This window comes from Sminthopsis crassicaudata, chromosome 4 (genome assembly GCF_048593235.1).
Source record: "Sminthopsis crassicaudata isolate SCR6 chromosome 4, ASM4859323v1, whole genome shotgun sequence".
NCBI classification, from domain to species: Eukaryota; Metazoa; Chordata; class Mammalia; order Dasyuromorphia; family Dasyuridae; genus Sminthopsis; species Sminthopsis crassicaudata.
In genome coordinates this window covers 26,310,076-26,336,125 of record NC_133620.1, presented here as the reverse complement: position 1 = coordinate 26,336,125, position 26,050 = coordinate 26,310,076, and the positions used below count along the sequence as shown (strand labels likewise).

The 26,050-nt window shown below is 47.9% G+C and overlaps 1 protein-coding gene across 12 annotated transcripts in view; it reads right to left on the bottom strand.

The window, feature by feature from the left end:
- Positions 1–26,050, bottom strand: part of SPATA6 (spermatogenesis associated 6) — a 131,800-nt gene that overhangs the window by 22,835 nt on the left and 82,915 nt on the right. For all 12 annotated transcript variants that reach the window (XM_074265991.1, XM_074265994.1, XM_074265992.1 and 9 more), the window contains exons 10-11: positions 17,915–18,093; positions 9,081–9,186 (exon numbers count right to left, since the gene is read on the bottom strand). In XM_074265991.1, the coding sequence (XP_074122092.1) occupies positions 9,081–9,186; positions 17,915–18,093 (285 nt within the window). The remainder of the gene's footprint in view (positions 1–9,080; positions 9,187–17,914; positions 18,094–26,050) is intronic.

The window sequence follows — 26,050 nt, the reverse complement described above, 5'->3', positions numbered from 1 at the left end:
TGAAGCATAGAAGTTTATTAAAAATATTGGTTTGTTGCTTATAGTTCCTTCCAACACGTTGTTGTTTCCTTGTTTGTGCCTTTAAATTTTCTGTTTTTACTTTGTCAGATAGCATGTTTGAAACTCCTGGCTTTTGTTTTCTGTATTTTAATTTTTTTAGATTCACTTGGATGCATAATAATTTTCCTCCATATCTTCAGTTTAATTTCATGCATGTCTTTTTTCTTGTGTTTTTGTAAGCAATAGATTGCAGGCTTTTGTTTTCTTATCCAAACTGTCCCTCTTTTTGATTATACTGTGTTATTTAATCCATTCATATATAAGTATATGAGAATCAGATTTATTTTGTCCTCCATTTGATTCTAATATTGTTTTTCTCACAATATGATTTTCCTTCATTTATTGTAAACACAGTATTATTTTCCTTTTTTAGTTTAGCCCATTCATTTTGAAGATGGCCCTATTCCCACTAGCTCTTTAATTCTTATCAGCCTTTCCATTCGCTACCCTTGCCTTGAAGGTTTTGTTTGTTCCTTTTTCTTCCTATTTATAGCTTTCTCCTCCTTTTTTTCCTCTCTCAGTCAGATAGATTGCTTTTTCCTTTTCTCCCCTTCAACGAGTTTTGTTCCTTTTTTAATTTTATTTTTTGTATCTCTTCAGAGAGGTTTTTCCAGCTGTCCTCTCTGTTCTGTGTTTTTAATTTATCCTGTCTACTTTAGATGCTCGTTCTCTGGTTCATGACGTCTGTAAGTACTCAGTCTCTCTCTTCTCTGTACTTCTCATGCAATCCAAACTTCCAAGGTGGCCATCCTGGTCTCTCCTTGACATGTGGGGCTTGGCCCACAGATACCCTATTCCATGTGCCTCATTCTCAGATCACCATCAATTCCGGCAGGTGACAGAGAGAACGCTGCCCCCCACCTGCACGACCCTGATTAAGCAACCTTCCCTCTGGTTACCTGCTCTTTCCTGGGTTCATACTGTCCCATCACTGATGGTAGGGTGATCCTTTCCTAGGTACATTACACCCTTCCCTCCATCCCCCCTGTTCCCCACCCCCACTTTCATGTACCTCCCACAAATAACACTGATTCACCCTGTGTCAGGTCTGTAACAGAGTCTGTCCATAACACTCCCAACTTGTCTCTTAATTGTGATCTACACCTTACTTCAGCCCTCATTCCCGTCTCCTTGTGTACATTAGGAAGAAGTCTCTCATTGGTATCTCTGGTGTCGTTCTGGTGGTGTTGCTATCCCTGGCTGCTGCATTTATTCACCTGTCCTGCAGCTTGGGGTGTTCAAGAAACTAATAATCCCTTCAGATCTGGTTTTTATTCAAAGAATGTTTCTAGTGCTTCTTTATTATGGAACGCTCATCTTTTCTTTTCCATTTATGGTTAAGCTCAGACTTGTTGGATAGGCCATCCTGAACTGTGTCTTGAGCTTCACTGCCCTTCAGAATATGACTCTATTCACTTCTGCATTTTCTGGCAGGAGAACAAAAATCTTGTGCTATTTTAATTTCCTTACTTTTGTATTTGAAGGTCTTTCTTCTGATTTCATACAGAATTCATTTCTGAACTGGATTGTTAAATTTAATCACTATATAGATGTCTTGGGAGTTTGAAGTTTTTTATTTTTTTCTGAAGAGAATTTGTAGATTATTTCAATCGGCAATTTCTTTTTCCATGTTCAAAAATTCTGGGCAGTTTTCTTGTATCATTTTGTTCATTATGATTTTAAGGGCTTTTTTTGTCTTGTCAGAGTCTTCTGGGAAAGCTATGATTCTTAAGTTATTTCTACACAGTGTGTCTTTGAAATCAATATGTTTTCTTTACATAGTGAGCCTATTTTTAAAAAGTTATTGCTTTCTGCTTCACTTCTTCTAAGATGCCCTTCGCATCTGTGTATTTGCATTCCTAATCTATCATTTTCTCTTTTGTTTCTTTGGTGAAGCTTGCCATTGCAGATTGCCATTATTTATGCCGTTAAGGCAGGCTATAAATTCTGTTCTCATAATTCTCATTTCTCTTTTAAATTACTCAGGAACAATGCAGCCAAGATTAGAAAGGAAGCAGAAAACTGGAAAACAATTTTTACAGCCAGTATTTTTTTAAAAGACCTCATTTCTAAAATATATAAAGAACTAAGTCAAATTTATAAGAATACAAATTATTCCCCAATTCATAAATGATCACAGGATATGCACAGACAATTTTCAGATGAAAAAATTAAAGTCATTATAGTCATATAAAAATTCTCCATATCATTATTGATTACAGAAATGTAAATTGAGACAAACCTCTGAGGTCCCACTTCATACCTCTTAGATTGGCTAAGATGACAAGAAAAGATAATGATAACTATTGGAATGAATGTGGGAAAAGTGATGCATTACTGGAGTTGTGAACAGATCCAACCATTCTGGAAAGCAATTTGGAACAATGTTCAAAGGGCAATAAAACTGCACACCCTTTGACCTAGCAGTGTCACTATTGGGCCTATGTCCGAAAGAGATAGCGGTTTTGGAAGTGGCAAGAAATCGGAAATAGAATGAATGCCCATCAATTGGAGAAAGGTTGAATAAGTTATGATAGAGGAACCCAATGGCTTTATTGTTCTACAGGAAATGATGAAGAGGCTGATTTTAGAAAAGTCTAGAAAGATTTACATGAACTGATGCTGAGGGAAGCGAGCAGAACCAAGAAAACTTTGTACACAGTAACAACAAAACTATGTGAGAATCAACTGTGATGGAACTGGCTTTTCTCAACAGTGAGGTGATTCAAGACAATTCCGATAGACTTGGGATAGAAAATCATCTGCATTCGGAAAAAAAATAGAATGTGGATCAAAGCATAGTATTTTTGCCTTTGTTGGCTCTTTCTTGTGGCTTTTTCTCTTTTGGTTTCATTTTTCTTGTACAACATGATAAATATGGAAATATCTTTTAAAAATTTAAAATTTATTTTAAAACATAAAAAAGTTACTCAGGAACAGCATGTAGTGGTTCCATGTACTCCTCACATTCCAGAGTCCTCCATCTTATCAAGTGAAGAATCATTTTTCTTCAATTTGCTTTATTTGTTCATGATGCTTCACCTTGTTTGCTAGATCTGGAGCCCACATTTCCTTCTGTTGATGTTGTTTTTCCTGCAAATTTATCTACTTAAGTTCAAGATCTTATCCTAGTGTCCTGTCGACTCCCTCTGCTCTTTAGTTCTCTGGCTTAGCAGCTCCTTTGGCTGCCATGCTGGTGCCCCCCATAACTCAGGGTGACGGTCTCTGACAAGGACTGAGCATGACTTCAGGGCCAGATTCCTGTCTAGCCCCTTCTGCAGAAATTTCTGGTAGCATAGAACAGATAACAGATAACAGCTTCAGCCGATAACAGGTGCAGGGGGGCTGGGAGGGGTGAGGAGCGGATGATTTCTGGTGAGACTTAACCTTCTCTGAACCTCCACTCCCTTTCTGGGACAAAGACTTCGGATGTGCACACCAGAGGAAAAGACAGTTTGGGTTTTGTGTCCGGGTCCTAGCATCTAGTGGACTGCAAGAACTTACACACAGCAAGTGATTAATAAATGCCTATTGAATTGTACAGAATGGCTAGAATGTACTATATAAAGATCCGCTAAGCTTACTATTTTATAGAAATAAGCATTTGTTTGTTTTTAAAGATGATCTAATAAAAGTGATCTTTGCCAACAATTTCATAATGAAATCAATAAAATACGTTCTGAAAAAGCACACTCTGGAAAAGTAAAACCACACGGCCTCCTCAGCTGGATGAGCTCTTCAGAAGAATGACTAATCCATTTATTTTGTATTTGTGGCTGAGCAGTCATACTCAAGTGATCTGGAATCATTGGCTCTGGTTCAAGCCAGGTAAACATTCATCAGAGACTCGCAGCTCCCATAACGCTACTTTATCATCTCAAGTGCATTTGAAAGTCAGAGGAAACTGATCCAAGATAGTCCACCCTGAAAACAAAACGCGTGGGCAGAACACTGAGTGCCAGCACCTAGGCTATGGCTACCCACCCCCTCTCAAGCTCTGCAGAAGAGCATCTTGGGATTAGCGACAGAGAAGAATTTTCCGAGGCAGGAAAAATTAGAATGAAGGCAAGTCATAAGATTATCATGTCTGAGAGCTGGCAGGGAGAGAATGAGAGAACCACAGGTGGGGAAACTGAGGCCCAAAGAAGGAGAGTGATTTACTCTGTGACACATGACAAGGATGCAGCTGGGACGTACATTCAGGCTCCTCCCACTCCCCATTTCTCTAGGGAGGGGGAAGCCTACAAACCTATCAAAAGATACACACTTTGAACTGGCACCACAGATGGGCCAGGGGCTGGGCTCTATGTTGAACAGGAGAACAGGAAGCAGCTGAGAAAATGGGGGCACTTTCCAAGAATCCAAATGGCTTTGGGGTCCTCAAGCCCAACTGTACAGACCTATCTGAGCATGAATGATGGCATGAATCCTGGCCTGCTCCAGAAGGATCAAAAGAACAGGAGCTCTGGAGCAAGAAACAGCAGCCCAACAGGTCTAAGTAAGGAAGCGGTTCCAGAAATGGATGCCTTGGATAGAGGCCCAGAGGCGTCATCCAGCTCCGGGAGGCCAGCTACCTGAACCCACACAGGCCTTAGCAACAACTCCTGATGAGAGACCATCATGGTCGGATCCAAGACTTCCATTTGCAAATGCGGCCAGTGTACGGACTGCAGTGCTTATTTATGAGAAGGGCAGCCTTTTATTTTTAAATTGGTTCAGGGGAGAGTTGTGGCAGTAACTGGAGAGTAGTAATAGTGAAATTTTTAAAAAGGAGAGAAATAAGATCCTTAATGGGTCACTAAAAAATAAACCAAAGGAAGCCAAAAGGAGTTCGGAGAGGGACATAAGCTGGACAGTGTTGGCTCTGCCACAGTAATTTTGAAATATCAAAAAACAACCCCAGGGCTCTGTGAAGATTGGTGCTTTTTCTGTTCTTCGTTACAGAGAAATGTTGATGTTTATTGATGTTTGTCAGGTACATAATGATAAAAAGACAAATGTCACGAATTTTAAAAGACATCATCAGGCTCTGTTGTCCCAGAAAAGGAAGCGGGTCAGGCCCACACCACATCCTCCTCCTCCAGTACCCATGAAATGGATGATCTCCAATGGGGGTCTTGAGGTCACTTTGGCAGAAGATCTCAGAAAGACACAGGAGGTGAGAGACTAGGGATGCGTCTCCTTGTATACTGTCCAACACTCTCTCTCCTGCTTCAGTAAAATTTGCAAGGCCTTCAGCTGGCTGCTGGGAGATGATGGGTTGAAAAAGCAAATGAAAGGGTTTTATTGCCAGCTTTAGAAAAGTCAAAGTACAGATGGTAGGAGGCCCACAGCTCTCATTCTAGGGCTGGTCAAAGGAATTCTCTCTCCTTGCCCTAGGTAGGCTGAACCCAGCTTCCCTTGGCCCACTGAAGGGGCGTGGCTAATAAGGGCTCAACAGCTGTGAAGTAGCAAGGTGGGCTACAGACAGATAGCATTAAGCAAAGAAGTGGAGCCTCCTCGAAGCTTTCCTCACCTTGTGCAGTGAATTTTCTGGATGTGTGGTTCCCCCCCAACTATATGAATCTCTGGGGCATTTCCATAAGAAATGAGGTTCTGGAAGTTTGTGCAGGCTGTAAAGAAAGCTTTGATGAGAGCAGAGAGCCGACAAGAGTTTCTTTTGAAAGGCTGCCCCAGCTAACCATGGAGGGGCACATTCCCCTTTGGGATGAAGTCTTTGGTCCTGGCAATCCCAAAGAGGCACCTCGTGTGCTGTGGGGCCCTCTTCTACCATCTCAATGGCAGAGAAGTGAATGCTAAACAAGGAGACAGAATGCTAAGCACAGCATTCTGTGTGTCCACAGTCTGTGGACCACCTAGAAATGTTCTTATTTTCTTTTGACTATTGCTACCAAGATCCTTGTCCAAAGAATAATGAATGGATGTATGGCTGTGAAGGCTGCATCCTATTCTTTGCAATATTCTTGCTCCAAATAAAACCAGAAGAGAGGAGGGAGTTTCAGGGAAATGGTAGAATGGCTCATGGGTAATCTTTGGAAGAATAGAGTGGTTGGCAGAGCGAGCTTCGTGGCACATCAAAGGCAAGATCTTGTGGGATATTTGCCCATCACATTCTGCAGTAATATAATAATGCTTGGGCATTTATAGAGCATCTAGGTTTGCAAAGGGTTTTGCAAACATCTCATTCCCTCATTTTAGGAGGACTCAGTCACCGGCCCGATGCTTGCCTAGAGGTAGGAGAGTAGAGTGGAGGAACATTCCCTCTTCACAAGAAGCACTTCCTCCCCCTTCACTCTTGCACTTCTAAGAACACAAAGGAGCCTTTGTCAGAAGTTGGGTGTCATCATGGGTGGCAAGCTGGCCTTGGAACAAGGGAGCCCTGGGTCCACGCTTTAATGCCTCGGCTGCTCTCCAAGAGCATATGCTGCAGAGAAGTGCTGACCACCACTGAGGAGTTTGTCACCCAGTAAAATCCAGTCTAAGGCCTATGCCAATCCAATATACCCAGAGACCACCATGAAAATGATTTTTGGCTGATGCACTAAAGTGGGTGGTTAAGGATGAAATGATAGAAAAATTCTATAAAGGATTCTAATAAAAGTCTCTAAATCAAATCAACATATACTCCCACACTAGGTGACTTCAATATAAAGTTGACAAAAAAGTGAGGAAGGGGAGAAGGATAAGGAAAGCGTGGCTCAGGGGAAGAAAATAAAGGAAGCCCAAGGCCTGGAGAGCTCCCAGAAATCTCACGCCTCGGTATCCTCAACAATTGCTTTGAGAGAAGAAATTGCAGGCACTTTCTATGCCAAGCAACAAATGACATCATAAAGAAGAGGAGAGCTTATATTTTAATGGGAAGGAAAGACTTATTATTAGTGTAGGAGCAATTCCTGAGTCAGCTAAAATCAACTCATTGACTTGTCAGAGCTAAGATTCAGAAGCAGTAAAATATAAGCTCCATAATGAGAAAAAGCTATTACATGTAATTGAAAAAAGTTAACCCTTTACAATGTAAACAAGTTAGTCAGGCAATAAATACTTATTAAGCACCTACTATGTGCCAGGTACTGCATTAAGGGCTAGGGATGCAAAGAAAGGCAAAAGGCAATTCTTGCTCACTAAAAGCTCACAGAGCAATGGGGGAGGAAAGGCAGCCTGCAGACAGCTACAAAGAAACCGGATAAACTGGAAAAGACTGAAAATAATCACCAGGGAGAAAGCATGGGGGAAGACTGGGAAAGGCTCCTGCAGAAGGAGGGATTTTAGCTGGGCCTTGAAGGAAGCCAGGAGGTAGAGATGAGGAGGAAGGGCAGACAATGGCCGGATGTCAGGAGGAGGGGCAATGCCCCTGGCTCCCAGAGTACAGGAGGAAGAGGAGGAAGGGGTAAGAAGCCTGGGCAGGTGCAGGGGGCGGCAGGTTACAAGGGCTTTGAATTTCAACGAGGATGTTTTTATATTTGCTTCTGGAGGTGCTAGGGGACCCCTGGATTGGAGAGTGGTGGTGATGTTTCTAGATCTGTCCTACAGGGATGATGATGATAATGATGAAAGCTAATACTTATATAGAACTCTCCCGGCGTAGGGCCAAGTCCTCATTTGTTACCTCACTTGATCCTCATAACCACCCTGAGAGGTAGGTGTTATTGTCCCCATTTTACAGACAAAGAAACTGAGGCAGCTAGCACTAAAAGGTCTTGACCACGATCACCCACAGCTTGTAAATGTCTGAGGCTGGTTCAGCATTCGGATCCTCAGTCGGTACGCTGTGCCATCCAGCTCTACCGCCTGAGTGGGGGATGGCCTGGAGACACAGAGGCGGGCAGACCTTCCAGCAGGGACTGGAGTCGTCCAGGAGTGAGGTGATGAGAACCTGCTTTGGAGGGGTGGGGGCCTTGGGAGAGGGGCAAAGGGGGACCAAGCTACAAAGGTCAAATCCACAGGACGTGGCAGGCAACTGATTAGGTAAGCGTCAGGCCGAGACAGACCCAAACGGCACTCCATGGGAGGACTGAGGGGAAAGCCTCCAGGGAGCACTCCCACTTTTTGAGTCCTCCCATTACTAACCAGGGGCCAGCACATGGCCCTATGAGACCTTATATACCACACCTAGGGCTAGCAAAGAAAGACAAAAGCCTCGGCCCTGCCTTCAAGAAGCTCACGCTCTAATGGGGGCCCGCCCCAGATCCCCAGAAAACATACATGGAAGGTGATCCAGGAGGCCCGGGGGGAGGCTGGGCTACAGAGCACACGGAGGAGAGAAAAGCCTCAAAGGCCTGGGAACGCAGGGCTTCAGAAGCTAAACCCAACGTTATGTTTGATCCTGGAGCTAACAAGGAGCCTGTAAATGCAGGCTTCTTCCCTCCTCCTCCTTTCTGTGCAGAGGGATGAATGGCAGGGTCACACATGAACTTCAGAGCAATCGCCTTGGCAACTGAGTGTGGACAGACAGAGAGGGAAGGCTGAAGCTAGAGGGGCAGCCAGAGAGGACCGCCACAGAGCAGCATGACGGGATGGACAGTGGAGGGGACTACAGAGAGGCAGAGAGATGGATGGAGAGAGAGATGGATGAATGGAAACATGGACAGGAAGAAGATGGCTAGAGAGATAGAGGTGGATGGACAGACAAGCTAGATGAATGGAGAGATGGATAGAGAGATGGATGGATAGATGAGAGAGAAATAAACGAATAGAGAGAGATAGATGAATGGAAAGATGGATAGGGAGATAGAGATAGATGGATGGATGAACAGACAAGAGAGATGAATGAAGGGATAGAGAGATACAGACAAGACAGATGAAGAGATAGAGAGATGGATGAACAGAGAGATGGATAGAGAGACAGACAGATAATAGAGTGAGCAACCGAGTATTCATCAAGCTTTTACCGTGGGCCAATCCACAGAAATTGTAAAAATAGAAATAGCATGGAAATAACATAGAAAAACAATTCAAGACTTTCATCCTCACACCCGCGTTACCTGTGCTTTGTAGAAATCCCAAGCTCCCAGGAAACTTACACTTACATATAGACATCTTTGATGAGCCCCGTGTGATTTCAATACATTTTTTACCCGCTCATGTATTTCATCTGAGTTTGCAGGTGAACACCAATCTGAATGATATCTGCAGACACAAATGACAAGAGATACTATTTGTAGACAAGCTCGTGGTAGGAAGACCGGTGGGGAGCCCTTTCCAGTTCCCAAGTACAGACAGCTATTCCTTCCCAACCCCTTCTCCACAACCGATAGTATAATTAAGATCCAAAAAGATTCAAAAAAGCCTAGAATTTGCTGGGGAAAATTTCAAAAAACAAAATGTAATTCAGATGAATTTCCTCCATTTGGGTTTTAATCAATTTTTAAATTTATTATTATTTATTTTTATTTTTATTATTTATTAAAAAAATATTACTGAATGGGGGAGCCATTCAGCTAGGCAAGAATTCGAAGGGGTGACACGAGGGAAGTCTTGTTCTGACTTCCAATGAGAGAAGTAGGCCCAGGGGGCCGTACATACGACTTTCTCGCACTGACACAGACCGCCGTGGGACGCAGGGCTCCCCACTAAGGGAGACTTAGGTACAAGTTAGAGCAGAAGCCGCAGAGCCTCTGGGAGGTAGTGGTCAGTATGGCAGGAGGGGCTGGGAGAGCCAGTCAAATCAGTCAGTTGTGACCTGGCAAGTGAGGAACAGCCACACTCAGTGCTCAGAAGGAGAGGCTCGCTGTCACTGGATGACTGGGTTTGGATCCGGGAGCCAGATTTTAGGAAAGATAAGGGCACTGAAAGGCATCCAGGAGAGGGTAGAGTGGGGACGGGCACTAGGGTCCATGCAGTCCCAGCATCAGCTGAAGGAGGAAGGAGTTTGCCCCTGGCCTGGCCCCAGGACATGACTTGGCTGACCAAGCTCCTTGCCCCCAGAGGCTTCTGGGACAAACCACCTCTGGCCTCCTCCCTTGGAGGTTTCCCAGCCAGAGGCCACACTGTGCCAGGCCTTTCCCAGTGATGATGGGAGGGCCGGGCACGTGAGGGCTGCTGGGACACAAGCTGATGACTGGGGACCTCCGAAGCACCTGTATTTGTCGGCCCTCCAATTTGCCCAATGATCAGCACCCTCCCCCTGCCAGTGACACTGGGTCTCTGACTTTCTTAGAACAATAACAGTAATATCTAGCACTTCCAAAATCTATTTGAAAGTCATTTGATGCACTCTATAACCCTGGGGGAGATGATATTGTTTTCCCTCATTTTACAGAAGACTAGACAGTGCTGAGAATTTCAGTCACTTGACTGGGGTCACACAGGAACTAAGTGTCTGAGGCAGGATTTGAATTCAGATCTTCTTGACTCCCAGTTCTGTCCGCTCTTCCCAAACTTTCTTCTACAAGGTCCCATCCCACATCCGCTTGCTCCTTTGCTATGCCCTCTGGGACGCCGGCTCCACAATGAGCCCTTTCTTTGCATCCTCCACCTTTCTCACTCTTTCCATTTCTTGCCCTTCTGGGACCTAGCTCTCCCAGAGGCCCCAGCTTCCCTTGCCACCCTCTTTAGCACTAGTTCTATTTTCACTCATGCTCCCAATTCGAGCATCCCTGGCTCCCCATTGCCCTTCCGTGACACTATCGCTTGGCAGCCACGGTTGGCCACTGTCTACCGACCTCAGCACGTTCTCCCTCCTTTCTCAATGAGTTCAATACTGGGCTCACAGTTTTCCTCTCTAGCGGACTGCTTCACTCCCTGAGGGGAACTTCAAGAACGCTTTTACCTTCTTTCAATATCCCAATGACCTCAGCTCTCTAATCCATCTCTGTACAGCGATGGTCTCACCATCTACTTTCGTGCTCATAATCCTTTCTCTCTCCATCTGTCCATGTGACTCCCTCTAACTCTACCCTTTAACCTTTGTACAGCACCAAATCCTCCCCCCTTCTCTTCTCAATCTGGACCACTGTTCTTGCTGGCCATGCCCTGGCAAGCTCCAACCCTGGATGACTCCCATCCTCTACCTCCTTCACTCTTTCGCATACTGCTTATTAGAACGGGAGGAAGTCACCAGACCGTTCTGACCAGATCCACTATAAAGTCTCCAGGTGGGCCCTCACCATAACAAGGCAATCTCCTCCTGTTTCCCCATCTCACTCACCACAGCAGCTTCTCCAAAACCTTGTCTCCCCCTCCATTTCTCATGATGCCTTATACTTTAACAACCAATTGGGATCTTCTAGAGAATTCCTCTTCTCCCCTCATCTCATCTCCCATTGCTCTGACATCCTCCCCCTCTCCTCCTACAATTGCTGACAATAAGGTGGCCATTCTGCTGGTCAAGGTCAACCCCTATGTGTACCCATGATCCCATCTTCTCCAGCAGAGTGCCCCCATGTCATTCTCCCCGACTCTAACCTTTAACCTCTCCTTATCGATTGGTCCTTCCCTACTGCCTATAAACATTAAAGTATTTATTAAATGCTAATCGTGTGCCAATCACTGTGCTAAGAGACCAGCACACAGAGAAAGCTAACAGCCCAGTCCCTAAATACATAAATATGTACATAAATAATGACGTAAATACAAGAGGTATCCAGAGCAGATGAAAGGAACTCGATCTTGTATATCCTATTAGAATGCAGCATCTTGAGGGCCCGACAAGGGCTTTTTCTTGGTATCCCCAGCATGCTCAGCATAGCACCTGGTACATTAAGAAATGTCTACTGAATGATCAGTTCTAATATTGTTATTTAAGGAAAAGACATATTCTGCTTTGCCAAAGAGGGCAATGGGTGGAATCGTAGAGAGGCAGAATTGTACTTGATGTAAAGACACATTTTGTACAACCAGATCTCTAGAAAAGGGTAATGGGCTGACGTGGGGGAAGAGAGCCCCCTCCCTGGAGAATTCAGGCAGAGATTCTCCAATCTCCAACCATGTGCCAAGCATGGCAGTCAGTTAACAAGCATTTATATTAAGCATTTCCTGTGTTCCAGCCATCATACTAAGCACCGATACAAAGAATGGAAAAAAAAAGTCCCTCATCTCAGAAAGTGGGACAGACAATATAGAGTTAGGCACAGAAGCATTTATGAACCTCTACAGGTAGATATAGAGTAGATGGAAGGTATCTGAATGAGGTAGACGGTGGGAGCTGGCGAACTCCTCCTCAGTCTCTGGATTGTCATCCGGGCCCAGCCTGCTAATTGTGGGGGTCTCCAGGGCTCTGCCTTGGACCCTCTCTTCGATATTATTTTGCTTGGTGATCCCATCGGCTCCCTTGGATCAGACTAGCATCCCTACGCTAATGACGTTCAAACCCACTTAGTGAGACCCAGCCCCTCTGCTGATGCTGGAGCCACATCTCTAACTCCCCACTGGACACCTCTAACTGGAAACGTGTTCCATACAACATTTTCCTTCCCCTCCCCCTCCATCCTCCATCCTCCCAGGCACCCAGGCTTGCGTCCCTGTGCCATCACCCTCACCTGTCCCCCCCCCCCAATCCCGCCAATTTGACCTTCCCAATCACTCTCATACACGCCTTGGAGGCAGCCACCATCTTGGCCCAGGCCCCATCGGCCCAGGCCTGAACTAACATACCAGCTGCCGAAAGGACCTTCCCATGTGCAGGTCTGAGCATGTCACAAGCCGGAAGCCCATTCGTAGGCTCCGGCAGCTTCCCACATCACGTCCCGATGGCATCAGCAGCCCTTTGTCACCTTGGCAGCATCGTGTGGCACGAGGCAGGCCCTCCAAGTCCCCTGGAGGCAGACTTCTCTGGCCCTTCCCCCATTATCCCCGTCCCAGGCTCCCCCGGCTGTCAGAGTGCCCTGAAAGCAGGGCCTGCTTGTGCCTTTCTTTGTATCCCCAGTGACGATCGCCTGCTTGGCCCATGCTAAGTGCTTCGGGAAGGCCCCTGGCAGAACTTGCTGACTGAGTCCTGAAGGCAGACCAAGAGGAGGGGGTGAGGACTCTAAGCAGGAGGAAGGCAGAGAGGAGAGATGCAGTATCCTGGTCACCGAACTGCCAGGAGTCAACACGTCTGGACCTTTGACTGCAGTGAGTCTGATCTGGCCCTTGGGATCTCATGTGGTTGCAAATCTGAGCCGCACATTAAGTAAAAAGATGCACTTGAACTTCCCCCCCAAAGGATGCTGAAGACCTTGCCTCCTGCTTACTTCACCTATGGCATCGAATAAAATAAGCCATCTTTACTACTTCCCTGAACGAACCAAGCAGGTTTCCCCTTTCGCTTTGTTCACACACGTACTCCATCCGTGTCTATCATCCCGATGGTGTGGGTGTGGCGATGGGGCCCGGGCCATCGGATCTGGATTCGGAAGACACGTCCTGCCCCTTCCTAATTGGGTGACTGGGAGCCTGCCCCGGCCAGCTCGATCGCCCGAGACACAGAGGAGCTAGGCCATCACTCATTTCAGCCTTCAGTCTGGAAAAAGCTGAGGCCATTCATGATTTCTAATTTGGGGCCTTTTTACTGGAGACCAATTTGCATATTTCATTCATGCCATGTTTCAAATGCACACACATTTGCACATTAAAAAGGAAGATGATAAATCACAAATTAATCTTCTTACCAGGGCAGTTGCCAGTAATCCATTTGTAAATCAGCCAAATTAATAATTGATTTATAAAAGAGAATTTGGTAAAGTCCATTTACCTAACGTGTGCTGAGTGCCTACTGTATGCTAGGTCTCTTGCTAGGCTATCCCCTATCAGTGTGAGAAAGGGGGTGTTGCTGCACCCATGGCAATGGCATTCTTGGATTTTGGAACTTGGGGCTGAAGCTAAGCTGCTCTGACGTGGCTCTCCTCCACAATCCAGCCACTAGTCTGCGCTGTGGGATAAGGGATGCTAGGGATGCTAGGGAAGGGCCTGAACCCTTCACATCCTCATTTGGAAAATTCCAAACCTCCAAGTGTGATCATGGAGAGGCTCAGCTTCTTTTTAGTGAATTTTCCTAATGTTTAAATGCCTAATTTTTAAAAAAATTCTAAAGCCTAATCCAAATTTTAAATCAGAATATTAATATTCGAACTACTTCAAATCATCTTAGGGAAAAAATAGCTTCTGAAATCTGATCTCTTCATATTGATTTCAGGTGGATAGATTTCCCAAAAGGGGACTGAAGCGAAGCCCTCTGCTCATTAAGGGCACGGATTTGCATTTGCCAAAAATCGCTAAGAAGAATTTTAAAAGCAATCGCGACCTCTGGGTTTTGTGTTTGGTGACACTGTCAGCTTCTTCCTGCAGCACCTCAGCAGAGCGCATTGGATTTCAGTCCTCGTTTGCCCAGATCAACAAAATAAACTAACTTCTATACGTGCATTCTCTGTCATACTTCCAATTTTCCCGGGGACACAGACACATTCGACAGCTGCATCAGTTTAAATTGTTTATCGATTCTAATAGATTATATAAACACTTTGGAAGTATTGCTCGGTGCCTCAGAAAAAAAAAAAAAAGACAGATTAATCAGAAAATGGCTTATAATTCATTTTAAAGATGCCAGCCAAGTTGAGGCACAATCAATGGGACAAAACCATTTTTCCTTCCCTGGTAATACAACTAAAGACATTAATTTTTTTGTTTACTGAGAAGAGGAAAAAAAATTAAATTCTGGTCTAAAATACAGGCAGTCCCTTGTAAGGCGCAGACACACACACGCGCACACACACGCACACACACACACACACACACACACACACACACTTCATGTGAAGTCTGCCATATGGTAGATAAATAAAATTCTGACATCTCTGAGTATCACAGACTTTTAGAAATCGAAACAAAAAAGCAATGTTTCATCTTTACATAACTCAACAATGCCATAAGCACTTAGGAAGCACCTACTATGTTCCATGAAGCACCTACTATGTGCCAGGATCTTTGCAAGGTGTTGTGGATATAGAGATGCAAAAAAAAAAAAATGAACAGGACTCAGCCCTCAAGCATCATCGAAGCAGCCCCATCCCAGCTCTCAGGTTGGCATTAAATGTAAGATTCTGGCTTTATTCTGAGTGAGGAATGACCTCACTGCTCCCACTCCCACCCTTCTCTTCTCCAGGAGGTTCCAGTGTTCCCAGTAACAGCACCCCCCTGAAGGGCCGGCCAAGAACACAGGAGACTGTGGACAACGAGCAAATCAACCCAGAAGCATTAGTCACTTCCTATGAGCCAGTTTCCGGGGAACACAAACATAAAAGTCAAACTGCCTCTCTCTTCGAGGAGCTTACTTTGTACTGGGGACACAATATGTACAGACACATAGACATATATGTACAAGTACATATATGTACACATATAGAATGATTCTGGGGGGAAAGTATTGGCATCTGAGGAGAAATTGCTTTTACACACATGTATAATGTGACACTTGAGCCAAATCTTAAAGGAAACACTGGCGGCTAAGAGCAGAGGGGTTCAGAAGGCATACCAGGCGTGAAGGACGGCCAGAGCAAAAGCCTGGAGATGAGAGATGAAGCAAAATGTGGGGAGCAGTGAAAGACCAGTGTCTCTCCAGGGGACACAGAGGGAAGGGAGCACCAGACAGGCGGGCCGGGCCGGGGGCGAAGTCCTCCGGTGCCCAGGAGAAGGCGTTCCTGTTTGCTCTGGATCATGCAGAGAGCCACGAGAAGTACGGAGTCCGGCAGTGACGCGAGGGAGAAGATCGCCTGCTCCCTTTGCACAGGCGTCTGCTTACAAGGGCCCATTCATGGGTGAGGAAGCTCAGGCTCCCAGAGGGGGCCCAGCCGTTGGAGGGGGCCCACCTGGGCCAGCTCTCCTGCCTTCCAGCAAGTGTTCCTGACACACACAACCCCCTCTGTCCCAGAAGGGCCTGTTATAGCCCTCCCCCCGCCAAGTTACAGACAATGACACTACCCAGAGGGGACTCGCCAAGTTCCCAAAGCAGTGAAGGGCAGAGGCAGCGTGTCCTGGAGGCCCACTCTTCTGACTCAAAGTCGAGACCACTGCCTTTCTTCTCCAGCTTGTGTTAATCGAGGTCTGGGGAGCTGCTTTTGAGAACAGTCATTCCTTGGGGTGGCTTTCCCTCCCCCTTCCTCTCCTTCCTTTTCCTTTCTTCTCCTCCCTCCCTTCCCCTCCAGACGGCCTTGGGGCCAATGCCCTTCTCCTGATTCGGACATTCCAGAAGCTGGCCGGGCCGGCCACCGGGAGCCAGGAGGATTGAGGGCTCGGCAGAAGGGCCTTTGCTGCACGGTGCCGGGCCCACAGGAGGCCTTCAATAAATGCTATCTGATTGACTGGGGGTGTCTGCTCAGCTTTTCTTTTAACCATGGGAAAATTCACTCTATCACAGAAAAACAAATCAAAGCAATTTTGAAATCTCCCTTGAAATGCAACAATTGCCAAAGATGACTGAAGGGAGAACTCAGCTGAGCTCTGGGGCTTAAGCTTCTCATCCACTGAATGATTCTAAGGTTCGTTCAAGCTCCGTGTCCCCCCCAAAACCCGTTGCCTAGCCTCCAGACTCCAGGCATTATCTCTGGCCGTGCCCCCCGCCTCGAAGCCCTCCCGGGCCCTCTTCAAGTCCCAGCTCAACTTCCACTTGTCCAGGAAGCCTTTCCTGACCATGCTCGATGCTGCTGGCTTCTCCGGGCTATCTCCACTCTCCCTTCTCCATGGCTTGTTCGTGCCCATGTTTGTGGATTGTGTTGAGCTCCTTGAGCTCCTTGAGATCCGGGCTCACATTCTGGCCTCTCTTTGTATCCTCAGTGCTTAGCACAGTGCCTAGCACATAGTAGGTGCTTAGTTTAAGGCCATTTCATTTCAGATTGGGTCCAGCATTCAAATGTTCCTGGATCTATGAGCTTCTTCAGCTCCAGCATCTCATGGGTCTATGGCCATGTGGGTTTCAGGCCGGAAAAAAAGTCACAAAAAGGATGTTGATGGCTTGTCACTTCCGCCCATCACCCAGGTGTGAAGGCTACCTGCCTTACCCCCTGAAGGAGAGTGGGCCTTTTGAGGAGTAAGTTCACTAACCCGGCTGGCTTCCATAATAGAGCAGGATTGAGCCCCTACCCACAAGACCCTGAGGCCATTCAGGACAAGTCCGTCTGTGTCTGTCTGGGAATCAGCTGATAAACTGGGCAGGGAGTTCCTTCCCTTGGGGGGGAGGGGGGTAGGAATATCTGATAGCTGAAGATTTAAGGCACAATAAGCAGAGCTGAAGGTCAAAAGCCCCAGAGGCGGCTCCTCCTCCCTGGTCATCTGCAAGGGCAGCAGCCTGGGGGCCACTTGTTGTACAGAGGACTCCTGTTCAGGTCTCTGAGACTAGAGGGCCCGTGGGTCCCCAGTTGGCTGAGACGGAGGGGCCTAAAGCAGCGGGGAGGACTCCCAGCACTTTACTATTTGCTACCCAGGAGGAACTTAAGGCCTCCCCAGCTCTAGCCCATGCGGGCCCCTGACTCTGCCACACTTGGGAAGCCATCAGCCAAATCCCCCCCCCCCCCAACAACCATTGCTTAGGCACGTTTGCCAGTGGAGGCCTGTGAGAGAAATAATCACCTGCCCTTGATGAGGTGACGCCCGCGCTAAGAGCATGTGGCTCTGTGCCTAATTATATTTTCAGAGTATTTCCCCCCTTAGGGTGATCTTGTGAGGCTGCTGAGGCCCAAGGACGCTGGAGGATTTGTCCAGTCTCACAGCTTTTAAGAGGAAGGGCTGGAACCCAAACGCAGATGTTCTAAATTCCACCCCAGTGTCCTTTCCAGAATGCTGCCTCGGTTCCCCACAAATGACAGAGGAGGAAACGGAGGTTCAGAGAGGTAGGAGACTTTCCCAAGCCCCCCTTCTAAGCCTGGTCCGGGAGGGAGAAGAGCCTTACCTTTCCCTGAGAGTCGACTGATTGAGCACAGGGCTAGGAGAGCGTTTCTGCATTGACGAGGGTGCCGAATGGACCAAGAGGATCCTGTCGGTGTGGTGTGGCCTAGATTGCCTAGTAACGTACTCTTCACACCGCTCGAGAGAGTCTTCACGGTCTCTTCCATGAGATGGGTTAGTAATCTGAAAGAGACACATTAACAGGGCACGTGAGAACCCAAGGAACAGGAGCCGGACGACCCTTCAGCCAGGCTGGATGGCTCCTTCGGGCCAGTCATATTCACGGCATGGCTAGGAACTATCCGAGGTCATATAAGAAGAACAGAAGCCAGGACCCAGCTTCTCGGGGGCGAAGGCCCCGGATTCCCAGCACCCGAGAGCCTCCCCTCCTTCCAGGCAATCCTGCAGGAGAGGGTGGGGGCCAGTCAGGGACGGCCCAGAGCGTGTCCGAGGAGCATGTCCGAGATGCCTTCTGGCTCAGGAGTCTATGATTCCCCCCAGGTTCTTAGGGAGCCCATGGGGACGGAGTTGGGTTCTAGTTTTAAACCCGTGATGCTAATTTTAGAGAGCAGGAATGGAGGATGAGCCCTCCAAGAATGGGGAGCCCGCCATCTCCGGCTGAGAAACACCAAATGTGAGCGTGCCCTGGCTCCAGGCCTGCCGCTTCCATGGCTGGCAGAGGAGGGTTTGCACACGGTGGCCAACTTGGAGGGAGCCAGTCAGCACCAATCGGTCAACAACCAAGGAAGCCAAAGTCAATCGGAGTCAACAAGAACAATCAAAAGCATGAGAGACTGAGCCTGTAAAATGTGCAAGTAGCCCAGGAGTGCCAGGGCCCACTCGGAGGAATGGGGACTCAGGGTTAGGAGACTGGGACCCTGACCAGCGTGACACTGAGTCCAGTTGTGAACCAGTCAATCTTCTTATCTGAGAAATGGGAACACTAATCCCTGACCTTGCACCCAGGCCTGAGTGCGAAAGAAAGGGCCAGACAACAGTGACGGTCACGACCAGACGGGGGCGAGCTCTTTGCCCAGTGGCTCAGCCCCCATTTCAGTGGTTGCTCAGCTCTGAAGGCCGGGGTGATCGTGAGCGTCGCCTCCAATGGCAGCGGCCAAGCAGAGCCAGCCCTCACCCCTGGTGGGGGAGCCCTCGGCGACCGCTCTTGTCCGATACTTCTCCCTGGAGCCCTGGGCCCACTGGACTCCCAGATTTTGCACAACGTCCCTCATGTTAAAAACAGTGATCCCCGAGAAACCCTCTAAGGGAGCTGGAAAGGTTGGCAGCAGCCTCGAGTAGAGATGTCAGCAAGGGCTCCCGAGCCCGGACAGACCGCTGGCGTGTGGCCCCCGTCTTTCTGTACCCAGCACTGGGCAGGGGCCTTTCACAAATATCGATGGAAGCCGGTACTAACAGAGATTTGCTGAACTCCAAATGGGCAGAAGACAGGGCAGAAAGGCAAAAAGGGCACCCTCTGAACTCTGTACAGAGAAGCCGGGGAGCTAGGGACCGTGACCTTTGGCTTGAAAAGAGCCTTTGGTTTCAACAGGGGAGCCAGAACTGGGAGTGATGGGGAGAAGGGGACAGCAGCTCCGCTTCCTAGCAGTGAGGGACGCTCCTGGAGCAGGGAGGAGCTTCCCATCATGGTGCTCTCCACTGCCGTGGGATGAGCTCTGGCTGGGGAAGCCTGCAAGGGGCCTCCTGCTCAGGACGAGGTATCCTAGCTGACCTCAGGTCCCTCTCACCCCTAGGGGTTCGCTTTAGTCCAGCTGTCATCTTGGATTCCCCTTCCACCCACAAGAAAGTAGTAGAGACAAGGAAAGACAATCTTATGATGTGATTAATGCTTGATTCTCCCTACTGGACACCAAAATATTACATTCATCCCCTAAATTACTTTTTAACAAGGAGAAGAAAAAAAATCGGGACAATTAAGAATAAAAGGCCTGTACTGGTTTGGGGAGGGAATACTGGCTTATAATGGATCAGAGTATAGAAAAAAGGCAGTATTCCCTCGCCCCAGCCCACTCACCACCAGGCTCTTTGTGGCCAGGATTATTAGTCCCCCAGGGCCAAACTGTTCTCATGATAACGTCTCCTCTCTTGGTTTCCTCCTGTCCACGCCCACTGTCCTAGCTCCAGGCTTTCATTACCAAGTATCCTGTAGACCCTCTCCTAGTCAAGGCCTTGATGGATCTCCCCAGTTGGGAGGGTCTTCCCCAGGCCAAAAATTACTTTGAATTCACTTCAGACAAATTTCCAGTTCACTTATCTGCATACGTGTTGTTTCCCCCAAGAAGAATATAAGGACCCTGAGGGCAGGGCCTGTTTGATTCTCCAGCATTTAGGTCCTTGCAATCCCACCCTAAAGGCCTTCTCTCCCCTCTCATGAAGCTTAGTGGGTGAAGCTCACAGGTCTAAGGATGTCACTCCCTGCTCAAACCCTACAGACGCGGGGGAGGGCTGAAAGAACAAGGCAAAGTGCCAGTCCCAGCGTTTGCTCCCCTCTCCAACCATCCACATCAAAATGTTTGGCACTGAGCCCATCTATTCCACGGTCCTGCATCCACCCATGTTGCCCTCGGGCACACTGACCTTCCTACTCCAGCCCCTCATGAGCTCTGTCCCCCAAGTCTCCGCACTGGCTGTCCCCCCTGCCTGGATGCTCCCCTTCTGAGCCCAGACTCTGGGAACCTCAGGGCCACATTCCCAGGAGGCCTTTCCCAGGCCCTTGGCTGCCAAAGCCTCCCACTCTGTGTACTTTCTGTGTACACATGCCCACGTCGGCTCCTCCACTTTCAGAGATGCTCCGGGAGAGCAGGGCTTCCTCAGCCCAGGGCCGGACCCACGGTGGGTGCTTCACAGACACCTGCTGCCCAATGGACAGGACAGTTCTTCCTGAGACACATGGGAGGTTGTTTACAATCACACAGCCTATACTGGGTGGATGCCCATAGCTAGGCAACAGTCGAATAAGTGATGGTGTATGAATATTATGGAATATTATTGTTCTGTAAGAAGTGACCAGTAGTAGGATTTCAGAGAGACCTGGAGAGACTGATAGGAACTGATGCTGAGGGAAAGGAGCAGGATCAGGAGATCATTATATGCTTCAACAACAACACTATATGATGATCGATTTGGATGGACGTGGCCCTCCCCAACAAGGAGACAATTCAAACGGGTTCCAATGATCTTAAGATGGAAAGAGCCATCTGCAGCCAGAGAGGACTGTGGGAACTGAGCATGGATCCCAACATAGCATTTTCACCTTTGTTGTTACTTCCTTGCTTTTCTTTCTCTCATCTTTTGATCTGATTTTTCTTGTGCAGCAAGATAAATGTGGAAATATGTAGAGAAGAAGCGCACATGTTTAACCTATATTAAATTACTTGCTGTCTGGGAGAAAAGATGGGAGTAGAGAAGGAGAAAAAGGTGGAACACAAAGTTGTGCAAGGGTGAATGTTGAAAACTATCTATGCATGTGTTTAAAAAATAAGAGTTTAAAAACAGACAAATACAAAAAACAATCACACAGCCTTAGGGCAGGAAAGAGCCCAAGGCCAGCGAGGCCATCCTGTGCCCACGGGGCCCCACATGGCGGGGATTCCCAGGGCCCTTTGCTCCACGCTGCCTTCCTCACAACAATTCCCAGCCCATTGAGTCTTCCTCAGTCTGTGGGGTCCACAATGGAAATCCCCGCTCCAGGAGTAGCTAAGACTTGGGTTGAACAGCAAAGAGGCTTACAGGAAGGTAGCCAGGAGGGTCGGCAGCTAAACAAATGGGGCCTGAAGATTTGTTGGCCAGTCGGACCCCTGCACCTTCATCCAAGTTGCTTATGGAGCCACAAGAGACCCTTTTCACACTTGCATTTATACTGATGTTACCTGAGTCTTCCCTGGTCCTAGCCTGTTCTTCTGCTTCCTCTGGAGTCAGTGGAGTGCAGGGGGGGGAGGTCACAGACTCACCAGTGTTTTAAGGGCAAGTGCAAATGGCTCCTTCTCTAGATGAGAAAACAGGCCCAGCAAGATGGGGACTTGCTCAAGACGACTCGGAGGACCCGCATCTGAACCCCTCAGCTCGGAGTCACTCGGCTCTGATCATCAGCTAAATGCAGGATCTGGATGACCAGATTGGGACGAGGATGCCAGGGGCGACCACAAGGTGACCAGCCCTCTAATGTGGCTGAATAGGAAACTCTTCCCTTTTCTTGGAGAAGGGAGGTGGCGTGGTCAAAATCACACGGATCGGGGCCAGGTCCTCCAGACGCCGGACGCCAGTCAACCCCATGTTTAATAAACATTTGCTGAGCCTGACTCCTTCTACCCTTGGCCGGAGAGGGCAGAGTGAAGGGGAGATAGGAGAGAGGCAGGTTTCTGCTCAGTCTTCCTGATAATGAGCCCTCTCCCCTGTGGGGCTGAGAAGCCTGAGAAGGCCGCCCTCCACTGCCCGACTCCCCTGCTACTTTCCAGCCTGAAGCCGGCTCCGAAGTTCCCTTCCAGCTCCGAGACGCTGATCCCGGAATACATTTTGTTAGAAAATAGTAGTGCTTAAAGGTCTTAGGAATGTGATTAAGTAATTGATAGCTCGACTGCCTGGAAAGCACAAACAACAGTTTCTCCAATCACTTTTTTTCTTTTTAGAAAAGAAATCAATTTTAATTAAAATGTTCAAGAGAAATGTCTCTATGCCGTGAACACTTTTTGAGTTGGTGACCTGCATGTTCCAAGGCTCTCCAAGGAGACTCCGGAAGATGTAAATTGGCAGAAGTGCTGACATTTGCTATTTTGTGGCCAGACACCAGCAGAAGCCAGCCCAGGTCTCGGTCTTGCTGGCGTGACTCCTGGTGCTTTGACCACAATCCTGTCCCTTCCCAGCCCTCTCTCTGATTCACAACGGCCTCCTGGAGACCCTTGCTCAAGGTCACACGAGGCCGAAGTGGCCTTTAACGTGGTGTCTAACTCAAGCCTTCCCACAGCCTCCAAAAGCTAGATGTTGCAACTGTACCTTGCCCAGAAGGGGAACTTCCAGGGGCAAACACATGCGGAAGAGATGGGCTTGAATGTCCCCTCTAAAGCCCTCCTTCTCTTATAGCAGCCTGAAATAATGTGGATTCTTTGGAAGTGGAGAAATGAAGGGACAGAGGCTCAATCCTCAGCTATCCCCTAGCTCTCCCCTCTAAAACGAGGGGCCTGGATTCTGTGGCCACTCGGACCCCTGCCAGCTCCACAGTTAGGACACCTGACAAAGTAGATCCTCGTCTGTTAGCTCTTTATCCATTAACTACAGGCCTTTCCACCCTTGGACTCCACAGACTCCATCTTCTAGGCCCACTGCACCTCGAGCTCTTCCCCCTTGGAAGCAGCTCAATGGCTAGTTCTTTCTTGTGAGAACAACTTAGACCGAGCTCTCACTCCCTGCCAGGCCCACTAGGAAGCACAGGAATACTTAAAGAAAAGTGAAATTGCCCTGGAAAAGGGGCCTGCATTGCAATCAAATGCTGAACGGAGCCTCCCTTTGGTTCCTCAACATTTTCAATAAAGGAATTTGCATCAAGACAACTTAAAAATGGTTGGCTCTTCGGCTCTATCCCAGTCCCCTCTTGGCTGCTCTGAACTTCTCTCCTCCCCTGGGCTGGGTGTCCCCAGTCCACCAGCACGGCCATCCATCTTGAGCTTCCTCCCCTCCCACTCTCTTCACAGAAGAAAGGGCCTTCCTCTTCCCTGAGGCTCTGACATCTAGCCCTAAGCCCATTCCTCCTCCAGAAGACTCCTTCCATTCATCATCTTACCGTGTTCTAACGGTCCATTGCCCCTTATCCACGGCTCTTTCCCGTGGCCCAAGATCACACTCTCCCCAAGTGTCATCCCCTTTATGGCCACGTTTTCGTGGTCTTCCTCACGTGGCCTCCTTCTTGAAGGTGACATCCCTCCTTCACTCTGCACTTTGTGCCACCCAGATCCCTTGCTGCTTCTGCTCCTAGCTGGCTGCCCTCACCTGCTCCCAATCTCCCAGCCATCTCCATCCTGGGGCCTCCATAGCTCTGTCCAGTCCTGACCCAATCCCCTAACTGGTTTCACGTCTCTTCATTCTGCAGCTCATCCTCCACACAGGGACAAATCAGGCCACTGCCCTCCACTCCTCCAGGGCCAATGCTTCTGTCAAAGCTCCCTTCCAGCTCCAAAGCCCACTATCTCATAATTCTTTTCTTTCATCTTTGCAGACTCGGCAATAAATACAGGTCTTTGCAGACTCGGCAATAAATAAATAAAGACAGGCAATAAATTCATAAATGATTGTAAAAGTGAACGGAAGGAGCCACATGTCTCTCTATATGCTGGGTTTAAAGTACTAACCTTTCGTGTCATTCAAAAATGCCACAAATTTCAGCAGAACAAGAAAGACCTTCTTAGCAAGCAGACAAGGCTGCCTGGATGGAGCATGAGCTTCCCCTGATGGGGTCGACTCCTCCCTTGTTTAAATTTCATTTTAATTTTAATGATATATTATTTTTCCAATTATAAAGATGGTTTTCAACATTCATTTTTGTAAGATTTTGTAAAAGTATAAGATTTTGTAAGTTCCTTCCCTCACCTCCCTGCTTCCTAAGACAGCAGACAATCGGATACAGGTTATCCATGAACAATCAGTTCTTAACATGTTTCCATGAGGCATGATGGGAAAGAAAAGTCAGAACAGAAGGGAAAAATCACAAGAAAACAAAACCACCACAGGGTAACAGGCAAAAATAGCACGCTTCAGCCCACATTCAGTCTCCACAGTTCTCTCTCTTCCAAGCCCCTGTAACTGCTGCAGAAACTGCAGCTCGGGAAAGTTATGGGGCTTGCACAAGGTCTCACATGCAGACAGGATCAGCCTCCTCATTCACACTAAGGCCCAGAGAGATCCAACAGGAGCCAGCAGGCTTCAAGGCAAGACTCAAGCCTGGCTAAGCCCTGGGATGGGGGGCTGCTGCATGAGAGACTGGACCAAGAGGCTCCCAGCTGGGGCTGTCAGTCCCCCCTGTAACTGCTGCCCAGCTGGGGCTGCCCACCACCCTGTAACTGCTGCCCAGCTAGGACTGCTACCCCTTGTAACTGCTGCCCAGCTAGGGCTGCTGCCCCTTGTAACTGCTGATGGCACAGGGAAGTGCTCCACTTAGAACTGAGGACTGAGGCTCCATCCTGAGAGGTCATAGGGAGTTCCTGTCCCTGCTTTGGACCTCAGTCTTCACTGCCATACAATAAAAAGGAATAGATGCTATGATCTTCAAGCTTCCTCTTATGAGGAGACAGCAAGGTGCCGTCCCATGCAGGTTTTGCCTTTCACATCACCATTTGGCTCAAAGGCTGCTCGGGCTCCAAATCCTTAAGGAGGGATGCCCAGAGGTACTGGCAGGGTGGTCCAGGAAGCCTCTGCAGGTCCAGGCACTGGATGGTGTTTGGAGGCTGACTAAGTATCAATGGGGGAGGAATTGTTGGAATTGGGGACATCAAATTCCATTTTGTTATAAATAAATAAATGAATGAATGAATGAATAGATAAATGAATGAATAAATAAATAAATAAATAAATGAGTAAGCAAATAAATAAATGGAATTAATCAAAAATTCCACTGTGAATCAAGAGTTGCCCCCCTGTCTAGAATATCCTTTGGCTCCCTGTTCACCATCCCAACAAGGACCATCTCTAGGTTTTCTATCTGAGCTCAATAGCAGGGAGCAAAGGGGTGCAACGTCCAGGGTGATGAGGAATCTCAAGTCAGGGCTAAGATCTTCCCCAAGTGTGTAGGAAGGGGCGGGGTGGGGTCACACCAAGCTCTTTACCTCCTTGCCTCTGGCTCTCTACTGAAGTGCCAGCTCACTATGAAAATACCTTGGACATCACGAACCAGGCCTGGAGCTTCATTTGAATCCTGGTTCTGTTACATACAAACTAGGGGATCCCTCTCTTATGCCTCACTTCTCTATCCAGGAAATGGAAAGGTGAATGCATTTCCCCTTCTCTCCCAGGATGAATGCTGGGCAGCCCGGGATAAACCGGGGCACACTCCAGTAACCCAAGTAACAGGGCCGGTATCTCATGGCCAAGCCTTGAATCTCCCGGAGCAGCCAAGCAGGAAACTCGCCCTCCCCAGGGG